The sequence below is a fragment of the Solanum pennellii genome, chromosome 6 (assembly GCF_001406875.1).
Source record: "Solanum pennellii chromosome 6, SPENNV200".
NCBI lineage: Eukaryota > Viridiplantae > Streptophyta > Magnoliopsida > Solanales > Solanaceae > Solanum > Solanum pennellii.
Window position 1 is genome coordinate 56,833,013 of NC_028642.1, and position 15,448 is coordinate 56,848,460.

At 31.5% G+C, this 15,448-nt stretch overlaps 2 protein-coding genes across 3 annotated transcripts; both read right to left on the reverse strand.

The window, feature by feature from the left end:
- Positions 1-1,890, reverse strand: LOC107021386 (beta-1,6-galactosyltransferase GALT29A). Its single transcript, XM_015222034.2, has one exon. It carries the CDS (start codon positions 1,420-1,422, stop codon positions 253-255), a length of 1,170 nt encoding a protein of 389 aa, XP_015077520.1. The 5' UTR covers positions 1,423-1,890; the 3' UTR covers positions 1-252.
- A 2,833-nt stretch (positions 1,891-4,723) lies between these two features.
- Positions 4,724-8,533, reverse strand: LOC107021125. Of its 2 annotated transcripts, XM_027918068.1 has the most exons (6): positions 8,226-8,533; positions 8,029-8,135; positions 6,819-6,955; positions 6,499-6,743; positions 5,281-5,399; positions 4,724-5,167 (listed from the first exon to the last, which is right to left on the reverse strand). In XM_027918068.1, exons 1-6 carry the CDS (start codon positions 8,448-8,450, stop codon positions 4,969-4,971), a joined length of 1,032 nt encoding a protein of 343 aa, XP_027773869.1. In that variant the 5' UTR covers positions 8,451-8,533; the 3' UTR covers positions 4,724-4,968. The 2 variants fall into 2 exon arrangements, with proteins under 2 accessions (XP_027773869.1, XP_015077211.1); XM_015221725.2 differs by having other exon boundaries at positions 6,499-6,955; positions 8,226-8,532.
- Positions 8,534-15,448: the final 6,915 nt, after the last annotated feature.

Below are 15,448 nucleotides of genomic sequence, written 5' to 3' on the forward strand. Positions count from 1 at the left end.
TAAAGACCAAATGGTGCAATTCATTGAACAATTTACTTAAATAACAAAGAAGTACAACAAAGATTTCATTCATTGCTTGTGATTTCATTATACAATTGAGCTGTATCCCAAACAACCTGCATAACCTACAATTACAATTTGACAACATTTTCTCCTCGTCTTAACCGTGGAAGAATACAGATACAAGATAAACAGAAAAGAGTGTACTAAACATATAATCAACCAATCTCTCACTTTAAAGGAGTGGAAAGGTCACTGGTATATAGAAACAGGAGGAAACTTGAACTTCTCCGAGATGAATGGTATTACCTGAGGTCTCTCCACCAAATCGTGGTAGAAATCATACTCAGCATCATAGTCATGTAACTTTAGCTCACCCCTCTGATTTGTATGATAATGATGCTTAGCTGAAGCAGATTTCCCAAATCCAAAAATACTAACCTTCTCGCAAACACCTAAAGCAAGCATCACAGCTTGCAAACCAGAAGAGTAATGGAAATTAGCTCCATCATGAGCAGGAGCCCATTCTTGAAAAGACTTCCCAGTTCCCTCCACAAATCGTTTCAACGAATAATACTTCACAATCCTAGCGCACAATATGTCAAAGCGCGGATCAGTGACAATTAATGGCACTTTGTGTGAAGTATTACACACCATGTAATCCAAGAAATGCACAGGCTGACATATATACATTACTAAAGCCACATTCACTCCATAGGGATGACAGAAACAACCTTCCCTCCTTGCACAAAGATGCAGAATGTTACTATTCACAAATGAAAGAGTAGTCTTTGAACCTACTCTATGTTCAAACCCCCTATTTCTTGCATTGTTCAGTCGAATTACAGCTTCATGACTATCAATCAACTCCCCATACTCACTCTTCAACAAAATCCCACTATTTCCTACAACAGCACATGATTTATACCTTTTCTGTGATCGCACTAAACCATTATGTCCATCAATAGGAACCTTAACAGCACTCACCAAATCCATCATCACATCCTTAGGAAGCTTCCTATTTCTAAACCAATCTTGCAAATTCCTCCTAAAACTCTGCCAAAGACGATAAAACTCCGGTGACCGGAGCTGCACCGATACCCCTCTAGCTGTCCTCGGACTTACATCAATACGATACTTCCCAGAAGACAGAAATGATCTATGACGGTTATGTCCTCTGAAATTCCCTTCCAATAACTCCTCAACCTCTTTCTTCAACCGGGGTTCCCCAATATCAATACACGCATATTTCAAAAGCGTCTCATTCAAAACCGGTTTTTCAGCTTTCCCAGCAAATGGGTATTCATTTTTCAACTCAATAGAGCTATAACGAAGGGTAATTCGAAAAACAAGTGTAGCCGCCACTGCAATCAACACTAATGCACTGAACAATGGCCGCATTGTCCGTTTCATCATACCCATATAGCATAATCAGAGTAAAATAAAACAAAAATACAAAAAAGACAAGATTTTTATGAATGCTAGAGATTGTAGGTGCAAATGATATGTAAAGATCTAGAAGAAATTAAACGAGTACGATTCTGGTTCATACTGGGTATTGAAAGAAAAAATCAAGAATATGAAGATTTATGAGTTGTTGGGTAGGGTTTAAATACAACAATAGATCTGTAACTTCCAAGATATTTAACGGGGTGGTGGGGGTGGGGTAGAACCCTAATAGTTCTGAGGAAGAAGAGAGAAAAAAATGGTGATATACTTATGGAAACTGCAAATTTTTAGTGACAATGGGGTTTGGGTGTTTACCTGTTATGGGTTTCTGAGGTTTTTAATTTGTTACTTAATGTAGTAATTAACTACTCTTAATTAAGTGTAGTTTCGCTTAATTAAGACGTTAATTACACCTGTTTTAATTCAACTACTAGTCCAGTAGTACCCAACCAAAAAAGAATATCTTCCGGTCATAGTTTTCGAATATCGTTTTCATCGTTTCAAGAGGTCTGAAATCCTTCTTTATTTTTACTAGTCATATTTAAATTATATTTTTTATTATTATAATTGATGTAACGTTAAGAATAAAATAGTTATTTTGATGTGTTAAAAATATTAAGTAAAATAAAATGTTACGTTGTGCATTTCAATGGAGCTACTCACGAGTCACAATAATTTATATTAATGTGATTAATTAAAATTTTAAATTATGATTATGATATTTATGATTAAAATATGAACATGATATAAGATAAAATAAATTGAAGACGGCATGTTTTGGGCGGAGTGCCTATGGATTTGCCGTCAACAATATGATATAGTGAAATTAATTTCTTGTTTCCTTGGAGAAATATATAAAGTTAATTTTCAATAAATTTTTAGAAAAAATATACATATAATTTTTTTTTCTCATTTAGGAAATTGTAGGTTTTTAATTAAATTCACCTTACAGTCTTGCACTAAAGAATAAGTAATTCAAGTTAGGTAGAATTTACTAATTATAAACGTATGCAAATGGATTTCTTATTAACCCTTGTTGCAATTTAAACTTTTCCATCTTCGAGAATTTGAGAAAAAAGAGTTTGAATAATTTGCTTTTGTACTTATTATCACCCCAAGGCATGATTGTTCTTTGTTTCAAATCACGTTAATTTAAAATTAAAATTTTATTTAAACATATTTTTTATAAATTTAAAATTTCACAATGTATAAAAAAAGATAACTTTAAAATAAACGCTTATTATGGTCTAAATACTCATCTTTAACGTAGCATATATGCCTTGAACTTATTTTTTTCAAAACATCACGCACAAGCAAACAGGTCATATTAATTATGTTTTGTTTTGGTAGGTAATCACATGGTTGAGATGATCATCATGTTTCATGTTAAAATAGTGTGAATTTGTAAGATGAAAACTTAGCTAGTCAACACCAAGAGCATGATGAGACAGATTTTTTTAAAAAAAATTACCATCACTTAAATAACTCATTTGGGTTTATGAAAATAATAAAATCGTCGATAGAAAGTATTCAGAGATCCTCTACATTTGAATAAATTAGAGAATCGAGTAGGTACTAAGTACTATGAATCATATAGAAGTTCAATAATTCAATGTGCTATAGATGCTAGATCTACGAACCATGTGCTTGTGGTTATTGGCAACCACCTTTTTATTAGGACAGTGTAGCAATAAGAGACAAGATTTAGCTACGTTGTTTGTTTTCGAATATTGTATTGTACTGGAAAAATGAGAAATGTTTGAAAAAGATTTGAGAAACGAACTTTAATTATGAGTCAAAATAAGTGTTATATGATACACATATACATAGTATTTCGTAACTGAAAATAACAGATTAATTGAAATCGCATAACCTCAGTAGATTAGAGCTATAAACTATTATTATTAGGTTGATGAATAAGTAAGTAAAATATACTAGTACATAGCTTTTAAGCTACTTTAGGCGTTAATTAATCCACTTATGAATGAGGATCAATTTTTCTAATCCCTAGGTCCATATACTATAAACTATAGTCTTCCTTCATTATAACGAAGAGATCTTTTACTTTGACACTTAATAAGTCAACACGCCACATAAATTTTGCTGATTAAAGTTTTCTTTTCTTTCTTTTACACGCATAATCTAAAGGTGAAGTTAGAATTTTAAATACAAAATTGATAATTTTATTTTGTATGAGTAGTAAAAATTTATATATGATTGATTCAAAACTGAATGGTGTCTTTTCTAAAATTTGGAGTTCATCTCTCAAATATTTGGATGGATCATATTTTGGACTCAGACTTATTACGTATAAATTTTGGAAGATAAAGTGTTTCTTTACCAAAACGAATCTATTTTCGAAACTTTAATTAATGATAGAAGAGGAATCTATATAGTCAAGTTGTTAATAGTGAACTGTAATCGTTTATTTGAAGTTTGGAAATTTTGAGCTTTAACAAAAAGTAGTGTTCTTTTGATGTATTACCAAATGGATGTTTGATTTTCAAATTAAAGGAACTTGTGTTTTCATTTTTTTAAAACTTTAATCGTGCACACTCAGCAGAAGGAATCCAATAATAATTTTACATCCCTGCACCAATCAATTAGTATCATTATTTTTATCATTTCAAAAAATACTACTGTACTAATTTTCAGTCAAGTGCACGCCTTTGGAATAAATGAATGATTACAGCAATGATGCAGTCTAAATTTATCAATGACAATTACAATGACCATGCTTGTCTCGTCAGTTTGTTCGACATGTTCAATTTATAGAGTCAGATAGGATTTAACTGTTCCTTAAAAATTAAATGTCTCGAAAACTATAAGATAATCTACGAATTTTCCTCATATTAAAACGAACGAAGAGTATGTTCAAACAAATAACTAGACTGATAATATGATTTCCTATTCAAAATCAACTTGTTCGATTCTGGAATCATACCATATATAATCAATCAACAAACTATATATGGTATGAATATGGGAACCTCCTACTCTCACTCACTATTATTCCTTTATCTCGAAGTATGCTTCTAAATTATAATTAGTAAAAAAATTGAAAAAACTGGAATTAGCAGTTCCGCTCGTAGCTAACAAAAATCTGTCGCTAGATAGGATTACTGACGGATTTTTTTTGTTTGTTTAGCTACAAAAGTTGTCCATCGCTAAATCCAATTTTTTTTTTTTGGATAGTATATGGTAACAGTTTTGCTCATGTTGATAGATGGGGCCTCACTATCTAATTATCTGAGTAAACTGAAAGTCTTTATGATACTAAGAAGTTTATAAGCCTACTTCTCAATGAAGAACTGAGGCACCATATTCAGAGATCCCAGAAGCTTAACTGAATTAATTCCTAGTTAAAAAAACTTATAGATGAGGGCACAACATTGTTTATGCACTAAAATTTATCAAAAAAAGACACACGTAATTCAATCTGCTGATCTAGCTTCAGACGAAATGAAAAATAACGTCTTACCTAAGCTCACTTTCATGAAAATGAGGCAGATATAGCAGCTATGCAACACCTACAATGTATGCGTTCCATGAATCTTGTTGTTGAAAACTTGTAACCTCTTCATATTTTATGTCTCGTCCAGCAGCAAGCCCATATGTGCTTCTGATATCTTCGCTGTCAGGCATATGTCGGATCCAGAAGTGGACTGACTGAAATCCAGCTTCTTCCAAACAGTCTTTGATCTCAGGCAATGACCACCTATACGCAACAAATACATTTCATGCTATTAAGTGAACAGCAACAATAAAAGAAGTACCATAATAGAATGAGGATGTGACGTTTTCTCTATAATAGAAGAGGAAGTGACTTACAGTCTCCAGCTATAAGAAAATGCATGGCGAATTTTCCTTTGCGGCTTGTGCAGATTAAAATGGAGGCTGATCCTCGTTTTCCGCTTAATGATGTCAAATTCAGCTTGCTCCCAAACATACTGTGAAACAGAGAGCATGGTTTACAATTCAATCATTTACTGAATATCTCGAGGAAGTAACAGTTCTTACAAATATAAGGGTTACTTATTACATAAGATAGCCGGCACACAGGCCTGGTTATGGCTCACCGTCTGTATTTCAGAAAAGGACCTTGTTCATCCAGATGCATCACAATATATCAATTTATGCCATAAAGAAACCTAAAGCCAGCAATTCGCTACAAAAGCTTACTTCTGGCCTCTGGGTGTGCACGTTCTTTTCTAAGTGAAGCAATTAACCAAAGGAACTAAGCTCTAGCACATCACATCAACATTAGTAACGAAATCTTGTCCAGTCTCCAATACATGACCAGTTGCAATTAATATATTAGGCCAGTTGTCAATAAGCAGTAAGTCATTTAGTGTAAATTGGAATACACCACCATTGTGACATGAATTAAGGTAGGTGTGTTGTGTACCTAGCTGAATGAGCTGTATCATAAGATGACAGCTATATACAGTCTTACCTTAAAACTCGTTTATTTATTATATGGTCTTTACCTTAAAACAAATGACATCCAAAAAAGATTGTACAAAAAAAAATTCTTTGCAAAGATTATGATACTAAGTTTCATGTACATGTTAGGTTTTATGTGTTATATTATTTAATAACACTGAGATAAGTTTTGCATGTCTATAACAGAGGAGGAGCTATAGGGTTGGATATGGGGGGAGGGGGTTTGGTGATAGCAGTCGAGGATGATAGATCATGGAGGAGCTTTTCCATTATGGAATCGTTGGCTCTATTAGCAAGTTGACTAACTGTGTCATTGAAATAAATGGAGTTTTAATGCAGTAAATGGTGAAAGAAATGGATCAAAAGCAGGAACAACCCAAAAATTTAATGACGAAAAATGCATAGAAATGCGAGCATCCTCAGAATTGACATGTTGACATTGAAAAAAATTCACTATAGCACTGTTCCGAATTGTCCTGAAAAGGAATTGAGAAGAAAAAATTTATATGCTGAAATCAAATACAAGAAAATGGCAAGAAAGTGAAAATCCAGATTCTAGTACACAAAGAAGACAAAGATCATCTATAGTTTGGATAGACATACTGTGAAGTTCGGGAATTTTCTCTGCATCCTTAGCTCATGCTCTGCTGATGTGCCTCCATATAGATCCATCACGAATATACCACCCTTCTTGTTCAGAGCACTTAAGGCATGTTTGAAGTATGAAACTAGTTCTTGGCGAGTATGAAGGCAACAACAACTGTAGTTAAAAGCACAAACTATATCTCTTGCAGGAAATTGAAAATCCTTCATCAATTTGTGATCAGGAGAATCATCTTCACTATCTCCTAGTGTTACAATTTGCATGAGATTTTGAGTAGCGACATTAACCAATTTGGCCTCAAGAGGTTGCAACACATTACCATGAAACAGAAATATTCTGGAAGAGACATCAGCACCAACTTTGTTCACATTGTTCTCCATGCACCAATCAAGCGCCTCAACGTCTAAATCTAATCCAATAGCAGTGCGCCTAGCATCACTATGGAGCCATTCGGTACTGCCAAAATGCATCAGGATAGGCGGTGTTACACAATAACAGTTGAGTTAGCTAATGAAGTTGCACAGGAAATGAGTTGTAACTATGCATTGATTATTATTTTTATAATCATGGTGTCTGGGCCAATTTGTGCGCACCTCGACTAATTCCACAGAGTAAGTGTGGCAAGACTTGGATAGACGAGAACAAATCACCTAGTGTTTGTGTCCCAATGAACAGGTGTGACAAGTATGGCTAGAATCATTAGTTCAACATGGAGACAAACTGACAGACAATTTGAGGAGTAAGCTTAAATATAAGTTTGAAAGAAATAACAATTGCAAAAATACTCTATTTCCAGAAAGAAAGACATCAATCAAGAGAATATATTGTACTTAATTCAGTGGGAATAAATGTTGGCTATCAACAACGTTAGTACCAAAAATTTCAAATCAATTTTCGGATAACATGTGTTTTTGATAGGTGAAGTTTTACTCCATTGCAACAAAGCAACATTATCAAGCTACTAGAAATTGTCACCCTAAAAGTAAAATATAATTATAGAACAGACAGCCACAAAAAAGAACTAGTTTAGCACATAAGCTAAAATGATGAACCTTCTGCTGCTGCATCACCTCAAAATCTTGGTATCGGACAGCAGGCCAGCAGCCATGCTCTCCCTGGACTTGCAGCTTTATAAGTGCTCAAATATTTAACTGAAATCAAGTCCCATAAGGACTTTGATGACCACTAATAGTTACGTAACATAACCTACCATCCAGCAGCTAATTTCAGTGGCGCAAAGTATACCAAAACCCAATTTAAAGCACTAAGCTACATTAAACATTTCCAAGAATTGCATAAGAGAATGGCTTAACTCTTGTAGTCTGAAGATATTAGCATGTATTCCATCAGCTTTAGCTAAATCTTCAGCAATAATTTACTTGCCAAAATCCGCTCAATTTCCGGTTTCTTATATATTCAAGCAATGTACAAATTGATGTTCAAGAAACTTAAACATAAAGAGCATATGATCAGCAAATAAGCTAAAATTGCCAATAATTTCCAAGTACACATGGTAGTTCAAAGTATACCTCAAAAGACCAGTTCCGCAGAAATCTTCCTGGAAATGAAGGGGCACCCTCCCACCTACGTACATCAAGAAGAATTTCTGCAGATAACTTATATCCCCTTTTGGTGACTGCAACAATAAAAAGATAGTACTAATCAAGTTACTCCAATTTGTCTAATTAGTTAAAAAGAAAAGATTTTGGCAAATGGGTATTCTTGCCTGCACAGACTGTTGGTATAATGAAAACTTTGAAGGGATATCATTGGTTGAAAATGAAGAAATGAGATCATCTTGACTCTCTTCTTCATCTTCTTCATCTTCTTCATCTTCTTGAGTGGACTCAACAGTTGGGGCAACTGGGTATTCTGGTTCTTCCTGTTCAAGATAGTAAGCTCTATCTCTACGGTTCTGTTGGTGACTTTTCTTCTTCCCGCTCTTCCCCATTTTTCACGGCCGCCGTTTTTCTGCCGCCGACGAACTTTGTGGGACTAAAGTAAAACCTTTGCGTTTTTCATTGTCCCTTATTTTCTTTTTCTCATTTGGAAAGTTTTCTAACAAAATGTTGAATTCACCCCTAAACTCTTTAATATAAGGTTTTTGACCACTAAACTTTTGAAAATGTTGTAAATTCCCTGTTAAAGTTTAATTACTAAAGAAACAGTAGCAAATTAAATTTGGTGTTACTTCATTATAGGGAATATTCATTAATAATTTCAAAGGGTTCAAAAATAATTCTTAAATAATAAAACTGGAGCTTAAAGAGACTCTCAGATAAAACAATTCTCATTTTCTAAATTAGAAAAAACCAATGGTTCTATAATTTTATTAAAGGGTTCAACAATAATCCTTAAATACTACTCCAAAAATACTAACATAAAGAAATCAAATTCAAATTATTCTAGTTCGAGAAATATGTTAGTAGTGTCTTTGAATCATAGATAAATCTTATAAGTAAGGATCAAGGGATTAATAGATTTGTATTCACAATCTTAATGAATAAAACTATATTTCTTCATATATTTTGTTGTTGTTGCAATTTATTTTATATCATGTTTAATATATTGTTATATATAAAACATGATATAAAGTCAATATTTTAGAATGTTGTGAAGAATAATGTGGTTTATTTTAATTTTCATCAAGTAGGTAATTTCTTATCATTATTTAAATATTTGCAAAATTACTTTAGAAAGATTTGATAGTTATATATTTGATACTTCTAGTTTTAGTACCTTCTTCTTCTTCTTTTTTGTAGAATTCTCATATGCCATGCAAAAAGAAGATCATTGAAATTAATTTTGTTTAGCTTAAGAATATAGATTTGATATGATGTTAAGATAAGTATCTTTAAATTTTAATTGTAGTTATAAATTTTTATTCAACTTTATTACACTTTTTTTAGTATTTTTGGTTGTGACTTTTCACTTCTATTATTTTATTTTATTTTTATTTTTGATCTTTTTTAAAATGCTTCTACTTAAGTCGAAGGTCTATTTGATATAACCACTTGACCTTTTAACTCTACCCTCCCTCAATTTATATGTAAAGTTACATTGTGTATATTATTATTTTGCTATATAAAAATAAAAAAAAAGTTTATTATATATATAATTTCCCTTATTTTTCTATGTCATACTCTGCTTGAAAATATTGATGATGAATTGATTTTTAAAAAATAATTAAATGTCTACAATATAATTTAAAAATCAAATATTGAGTTCGTAAATAGAGATTTTTTTCATTTTTTGGTTTCTTATTCAGAATCTTAAATAGACATTTTTTGTATTAAATTTGGATTCGCCCAAAAAATTCTTTCCATATTGAAGAATAAAGTGCATTCTAACAAAAACAGTTATGTATCTAAAGGAATTCAAAACCTGTTATTTATAACTATAGATGAAAGAGTATTTACCACTCCACTGTAACCCCTTTTCGGAATATCTTTCCAAATTTTTTAGTATATAAGAAATTATTTTTGTTGTTGTTGTTGATAAGGTGTACGTAATGACAGTGACACCCTTTACTAAATTAAGGGGGTCCATCTGCCATTAACTCTGGTTTTGGTTGCTGAATGGAAAATGAAAGTTGTAACCCTTATAAAATGTCAGTAATATAATACAATTGACCCAATTAGAAAGATAACAAGTAACCTCGTGTTACTAAACTAAAGATCAAGTAATGTTTATGTGAGTATTGTTTACGATAGATACACGTATAGAAGAATTTAGAAGATTTAATCTAAAATGTATATTTATTTAGAATCCACCCCTGCTTAATGTGTATTACTAAATGATGCATTTAAGATATAATACGTTATATGGCTTAAATTAATATAAAGTAAATGAAGAATTAATAGTTATACGGCTTAAATTAATATAAAGTAAATGTTAGGATCGAATCCACACACACTTGATGAATAAAGAACACAAGAGAGAATGAGATGAGAGATCTAGAGAGAAAAAGAGAGAAACCAATATTTCGTGGTAAAACTGTGTGAGTAAACTTTCACGGTGGTAGAGTATATATATTGATAAATCAAAATATTTTTGATTACAAAAAATAAATAAAGAACAATAATGTATATTAATCAGCTCTATAACCTAACGACAATTAATAATTTTGTGTGCTTTTACTTGGCCAACTATCCAACCCGCCAAATTTTCAACAAATACGTCTTACCTAATACTTATAAATATTTCTACGTTCCCACCACATTATATAACATCAATCTTAGTCTAAATTTAATTGTTTGGTCGAAGCTTGACATCAATTTATACTTTGACTTATTCTAAGATTTGTCCCTAGTCAATTGTTAAAAAGCCTTTGATGCTATTAAATATTGTTTTGTTTTTCAAATATTTTTATGAATAAGCTTTTTATGTTGAAGTGTTTTAATTTAGAATATTTTTTATTATTTAAAACCACATATTATTATATATGAATGTGAAAGACATTTATTGTTCAATATAATTTTTTCTTTATTATGTACCATTTTTTCAGAGTTAATAATATCCTCAAGTTTTCGGCGGTTATTTTCGGACTTTTTATTATTTCATTGGAGTCTATAAATTTATCTAGAAAACTTAATGCTTGCATATTTAAGGTGCACCTTGAAAACATAAATAAAATAAAATAAAAGAGACAGTTATTCCATTTTTAAATCTACCAAAAGAAAAACAGTACTAAGCTACCTTAACATTTTTAAATTATTCTTTGCAGTTTGCATTACTATTACCACACAATTTGTGTCCATCTAAATGTCAAATTATATCGAATTGATTATTAGATTTTTAGAATTAAATCTATATTTTTATATAAATTATATCTATATTGAATTACTCAATAGATGTTAATTCTATAAAAATATACCAGAAAAAATATATCAAATAATTTTTTACATACGAGTTATATTTTATAATTAGACATTCAGATTTTTTCTGCTTTAGCCTGGTCTGGGGTGGTGGAAACAATTACTACTAGCCAACATTAATTAGCATTTAAAGTCCCAACTCCTAACTTTTTGTGCCATTTCTTGTGAAACTAGATTAGTATTAGGAACCAGTTGATTATGCAATATGAAATCATGATATTAAATTATAAGATAAAAGATAAAATTTTGTTACATATGTGATTTGAACTTTTTATGTTGTATATTTTTTCATAAATGTAATAATGCTAAAATTATTATTAAAATTGGCCTAATTTATTATACAATTTTATCAAATAAGTATCAAATTTATAAATCACGTAATACACTATCACAAATATATTCTTACACAATACACTATTTATTGATCAAGTTTTATTATTTTAATTAAAAAAATTAACCATAAGTTATGGTGTATTGCTTTTAATATAATCTGTTAACATTTGTACAGATAGTCTTCTCAAGTTAAATTTGCATTTATATGTTTGAGAAAACAAACCAACATTGTTACTTTGAGTCATGTATTGTTCAATTTGGTTGGTAAATATATTTGATAAACATGTAATGAATTTGGTGAATATAATAATCATAGGGGTAGAAATTGATTTGAAGTAATTATAAATTCTATGTTAGTGAGAATAATCAATATATGAGATGCAAATAGTTTAAAAAGTAATTGTATGAATTTTAAATCTTTATCACATATGAATAAATGGTTAGTAGATGTATTTGTGTGGTTAATTTTTTTATAAAATATAAATTTGTGGATCAATTTTTATATCTGAAAAAAAATCAAAAAATAATTTTTAAAAAATTTAGAATTTCATCTCATGATACAAAATTACAGATAAAATCACATCTACAAACATTGATTTTATCTCATAATTTCACTTGTATGTCCAAACACCTACTTAGCATTTTCTAATGGTAAGCTACAAAGATATTTCAACAATCTTTGGATAACAAGAGGTAGGATATTAGACATGTTCCTTTTTATATGATTGAAATGGATACTTAATTAAACTTAGTGACTTTTGAGCCCTGATTAATCTAATCATATCGATATTGAAGAAGATTCAAATCGAAATAATATGATAATTTAAGAAAAATTAATTTTAATTTAAAAGAAAAATAAATAAAATCTTTCGTACTCAGTGATCAGTATATGAAGTCATTCTAAATTTGAGACTTATCTCATTTCAATCCTTTATCTAGTTAGAAATTGGGTCAAATATAATCGTCTAGACGTTATCATTTATTAATTTTAGAAAATAAATGATCAAATCAACCTCATCTTTTAAAAACAAAGTTCCTTTATTAGGAAAAAATATCCAAAAATTGCATAGAATTATTTATTCAACTCAGTCCAAATTGAGTAATCGAATTGTTTTTTTTTCTTCTATAGTTAGCACGAGAATCCCTTTCAAGGCCAAAAAAAAATTAAATTCGATCTCCAAACTTATAACCAACACAAGAACAACGCTTAATTATTGTTCTATTTGATATGAAGAAATAAAAATACATATGCCAATGTATATAGACTTACTGAACGTGCGACGTATATTAATTAATTTTAATAAAATCACAAGAATTACGAGTAATATTTTCCTTTATTTGTTGGGCCACCTTCACCAACTTGGTACTATAGACTAATTACTACATCTAGAGGGGATGCAACATTATGATCATGGACCAAGCTACAAGTCAAAAGCCGAATTTAATATTTTTAAAAATTTTATTTTGTGATATATTTTATTTTTTAAGATTCAATTTTTGTTTTATTTATATTTGTTGAGGAATTAACAAGGTGTATTGCAGTGCATTGAAGGAATTGCTACAAAATTGTTATTAGTTAGTTATGTAACAGATTAGTTTGTTAGTATTGTTGTTAGTTAGTTAAGTTGGTTAGTAAATTGATTAGTTAGTTAATTACCATTAAGTAGTTAGTATAAAATAGTCATTTTACTTTTTCTTTGGAATCAATCAAGCATATGAATGTTGAGGCTTGTCACGTTTTCTCTCTGAACTCTCTCATTCTTCTTCTTCTTCTTCTTCTTCTTCTTCTCAACACAATCTCAAAGTCTTCATTGCATATTTTCATGGTAGATGCTTGATTCTAACATGGTATCAGAGCACTGATCAAGTGGATCTAGGGATTTTCTTCGTGGATTGATTGGAAATCGAGAGATTCTCTTGTTTACTGTTTTTTTTGTCTGCAAATTTGTTCTTGTTTTCGATGGAGACTAATGAAGCTGTCATCGATACTCATATCAATGCTACTGTCATTGATTCTAATCGATCTAAGGATCAGTTTGGTATTGATTACCATCATCCTCTGTATCTTCATGCTTCCGATGCTCCTAGCTCAATGTCAATTGGTATACCACTTGTTGGGATGGAGAACTACTCAATCTGGCGTGAAGCTATGCAACTCTCATTGTTGACTCGTAACAAACTTGGTTTTGTAGATGGATCTATTAGCAGAGGTACTTATGGACCTGCATATGAATTGCTGTGGGATCGTTGTAATGCGATTGTTAAGTCATGGATTATGCACAATGTGAGTCGAGATCTGATTAATGGAGTGCTTTTTCGATCTAGTGCTCATATGATATGGGAGGATCTACGTGAACGATTTGATAGAGTTACAGCATCACGAATGTTTTCATTGCACAAGTCAATTTTCTCTTTAGTACAGGGTACTTCATCAGTTTCTACATATTATTCCAAACTGAAGGATCTTTGGGATGAGTATGATTCGTTGATGCCTCCACCTTGTTGTGAATGTACTAAGTCTAAAGAGTATGCAACACATCTTCAGTATCAAAGGTTGCTGCAGTTCCTTATGGGACTCAATGATGGATATTCTACTGCTAGAAGTCAAATATTGATGAAATCTCATGTTCCAAATGTTAACCAAGCTTATGCAATGGTACTACAAGATGAAAATCAAAAACTAACAGCAGGTAGTGGAGGTATGGATCCTACTGCTCTATTCACTGCTAGAGGTTCAAACAATAAGCCTAAGAAATATGGAGTGGAATGTGACTTTTGTCATGTCCAAGGACACACTAGGGATAAGTGTTTCAAATTAATGAAATGTAGCCATTGTCAACTTACTGGTCATTTGAAAGAGAAATGTTACAAGTTGATAGGTTATCCACCTGATTTTAAATCGAGAAGAAAAGATCTACATGCTGGTAGCAATCTAGTACAAGCTGAAGGGAATGCATCAAGTGCTATACCAGCTACATCCATTACTTCTCCTATGTTCACTCATGAACAATACACACGACTTATGGGATTGTTGAACACTGAAGGGGAACAAAATGCTAGTGCATACATGGCAGATATATCCTCTCAAACATCTGAAGTTAATCCTAATTGGATTATTGACACAGGTGCTACTAATCATATGGTTGGTAACTCACATTTGTTAGTTGGTGGAACTGAAGTAGGAAACACAGGAAAAGTGCAGTTACCTAATGGGGAGTCTACTGATATCTCACATGTTGGTAGCAGTCATCTAGCAGGAGGTGATGTTCTTAAAGATGTGCTATACGTGCCAACATTCAAGTTCAATCTATTGTCTGTTTCTAAGGCTACTAAACAGTTGAACTGTTGCATTTCTTTCTATCCTGATTTTTGTACATTTCAGGATCTCTCCAATGGGAGGGTGAAGATGATTGGTAGAGAACAACATGGACTTTACTTGTTGAAAGAACATAATGTCAATGGCAATTCGATTACCAGTCATTCTTTAGTTGCACAGAAGCTGCCAAACTCAGAACTCTGGCATAGAAGGATGGGTCATGTACCATTGCCAGTCTTGAAGAAACTTCCTAGCATTTCTAATTCATGTAGTAGTGCATTAGAACAATGTGATATATGCCCTATGGCCAGGCAGACTAGAATTCCTTTCAAACATAGTCTTACTACATCTACTACTTGTTTTGAATTGATCCATATGGATGTTTGGGGACCTTACAAAATCACTACTTATAATGGCATGAAC

What these genes read in the sequence shown, in the direction of transcription:
- LOC107021386 (XM_015222034.2), bottom strand. Translation starts at nt 1,422, where the DNA reads ATGGGTATGATGAAACGGACAATGCGGCCATTGTTCAGTGCATTAGTG.
- LOC107021125 (XM_015221725.2), bottom strand. Translation starts at nt 8,450, where the DNA reads ATGGGGAAGAGCGGGAAGAAGAAAAGTCACCAACAGAACCGTAGAGAT. An exon ending in TATACCAACAGTCTGTGCAG is followed by an intron (nt 8,136 to 8,225) that starts GCAAGAATACCC and finishes TTATTGTTGCAG; the next exon opens with TCACCAAAAGGGGATATAAG. An exon ending in TTTTCTTATAGCTGGAGACT is followed by an intron (nt 5,168 to 5,280) that starts GTAAGTCACTTC and finishes TGTTGCGTATAG; the next exon opens with GTGGTCATTGCCTGAGATCA.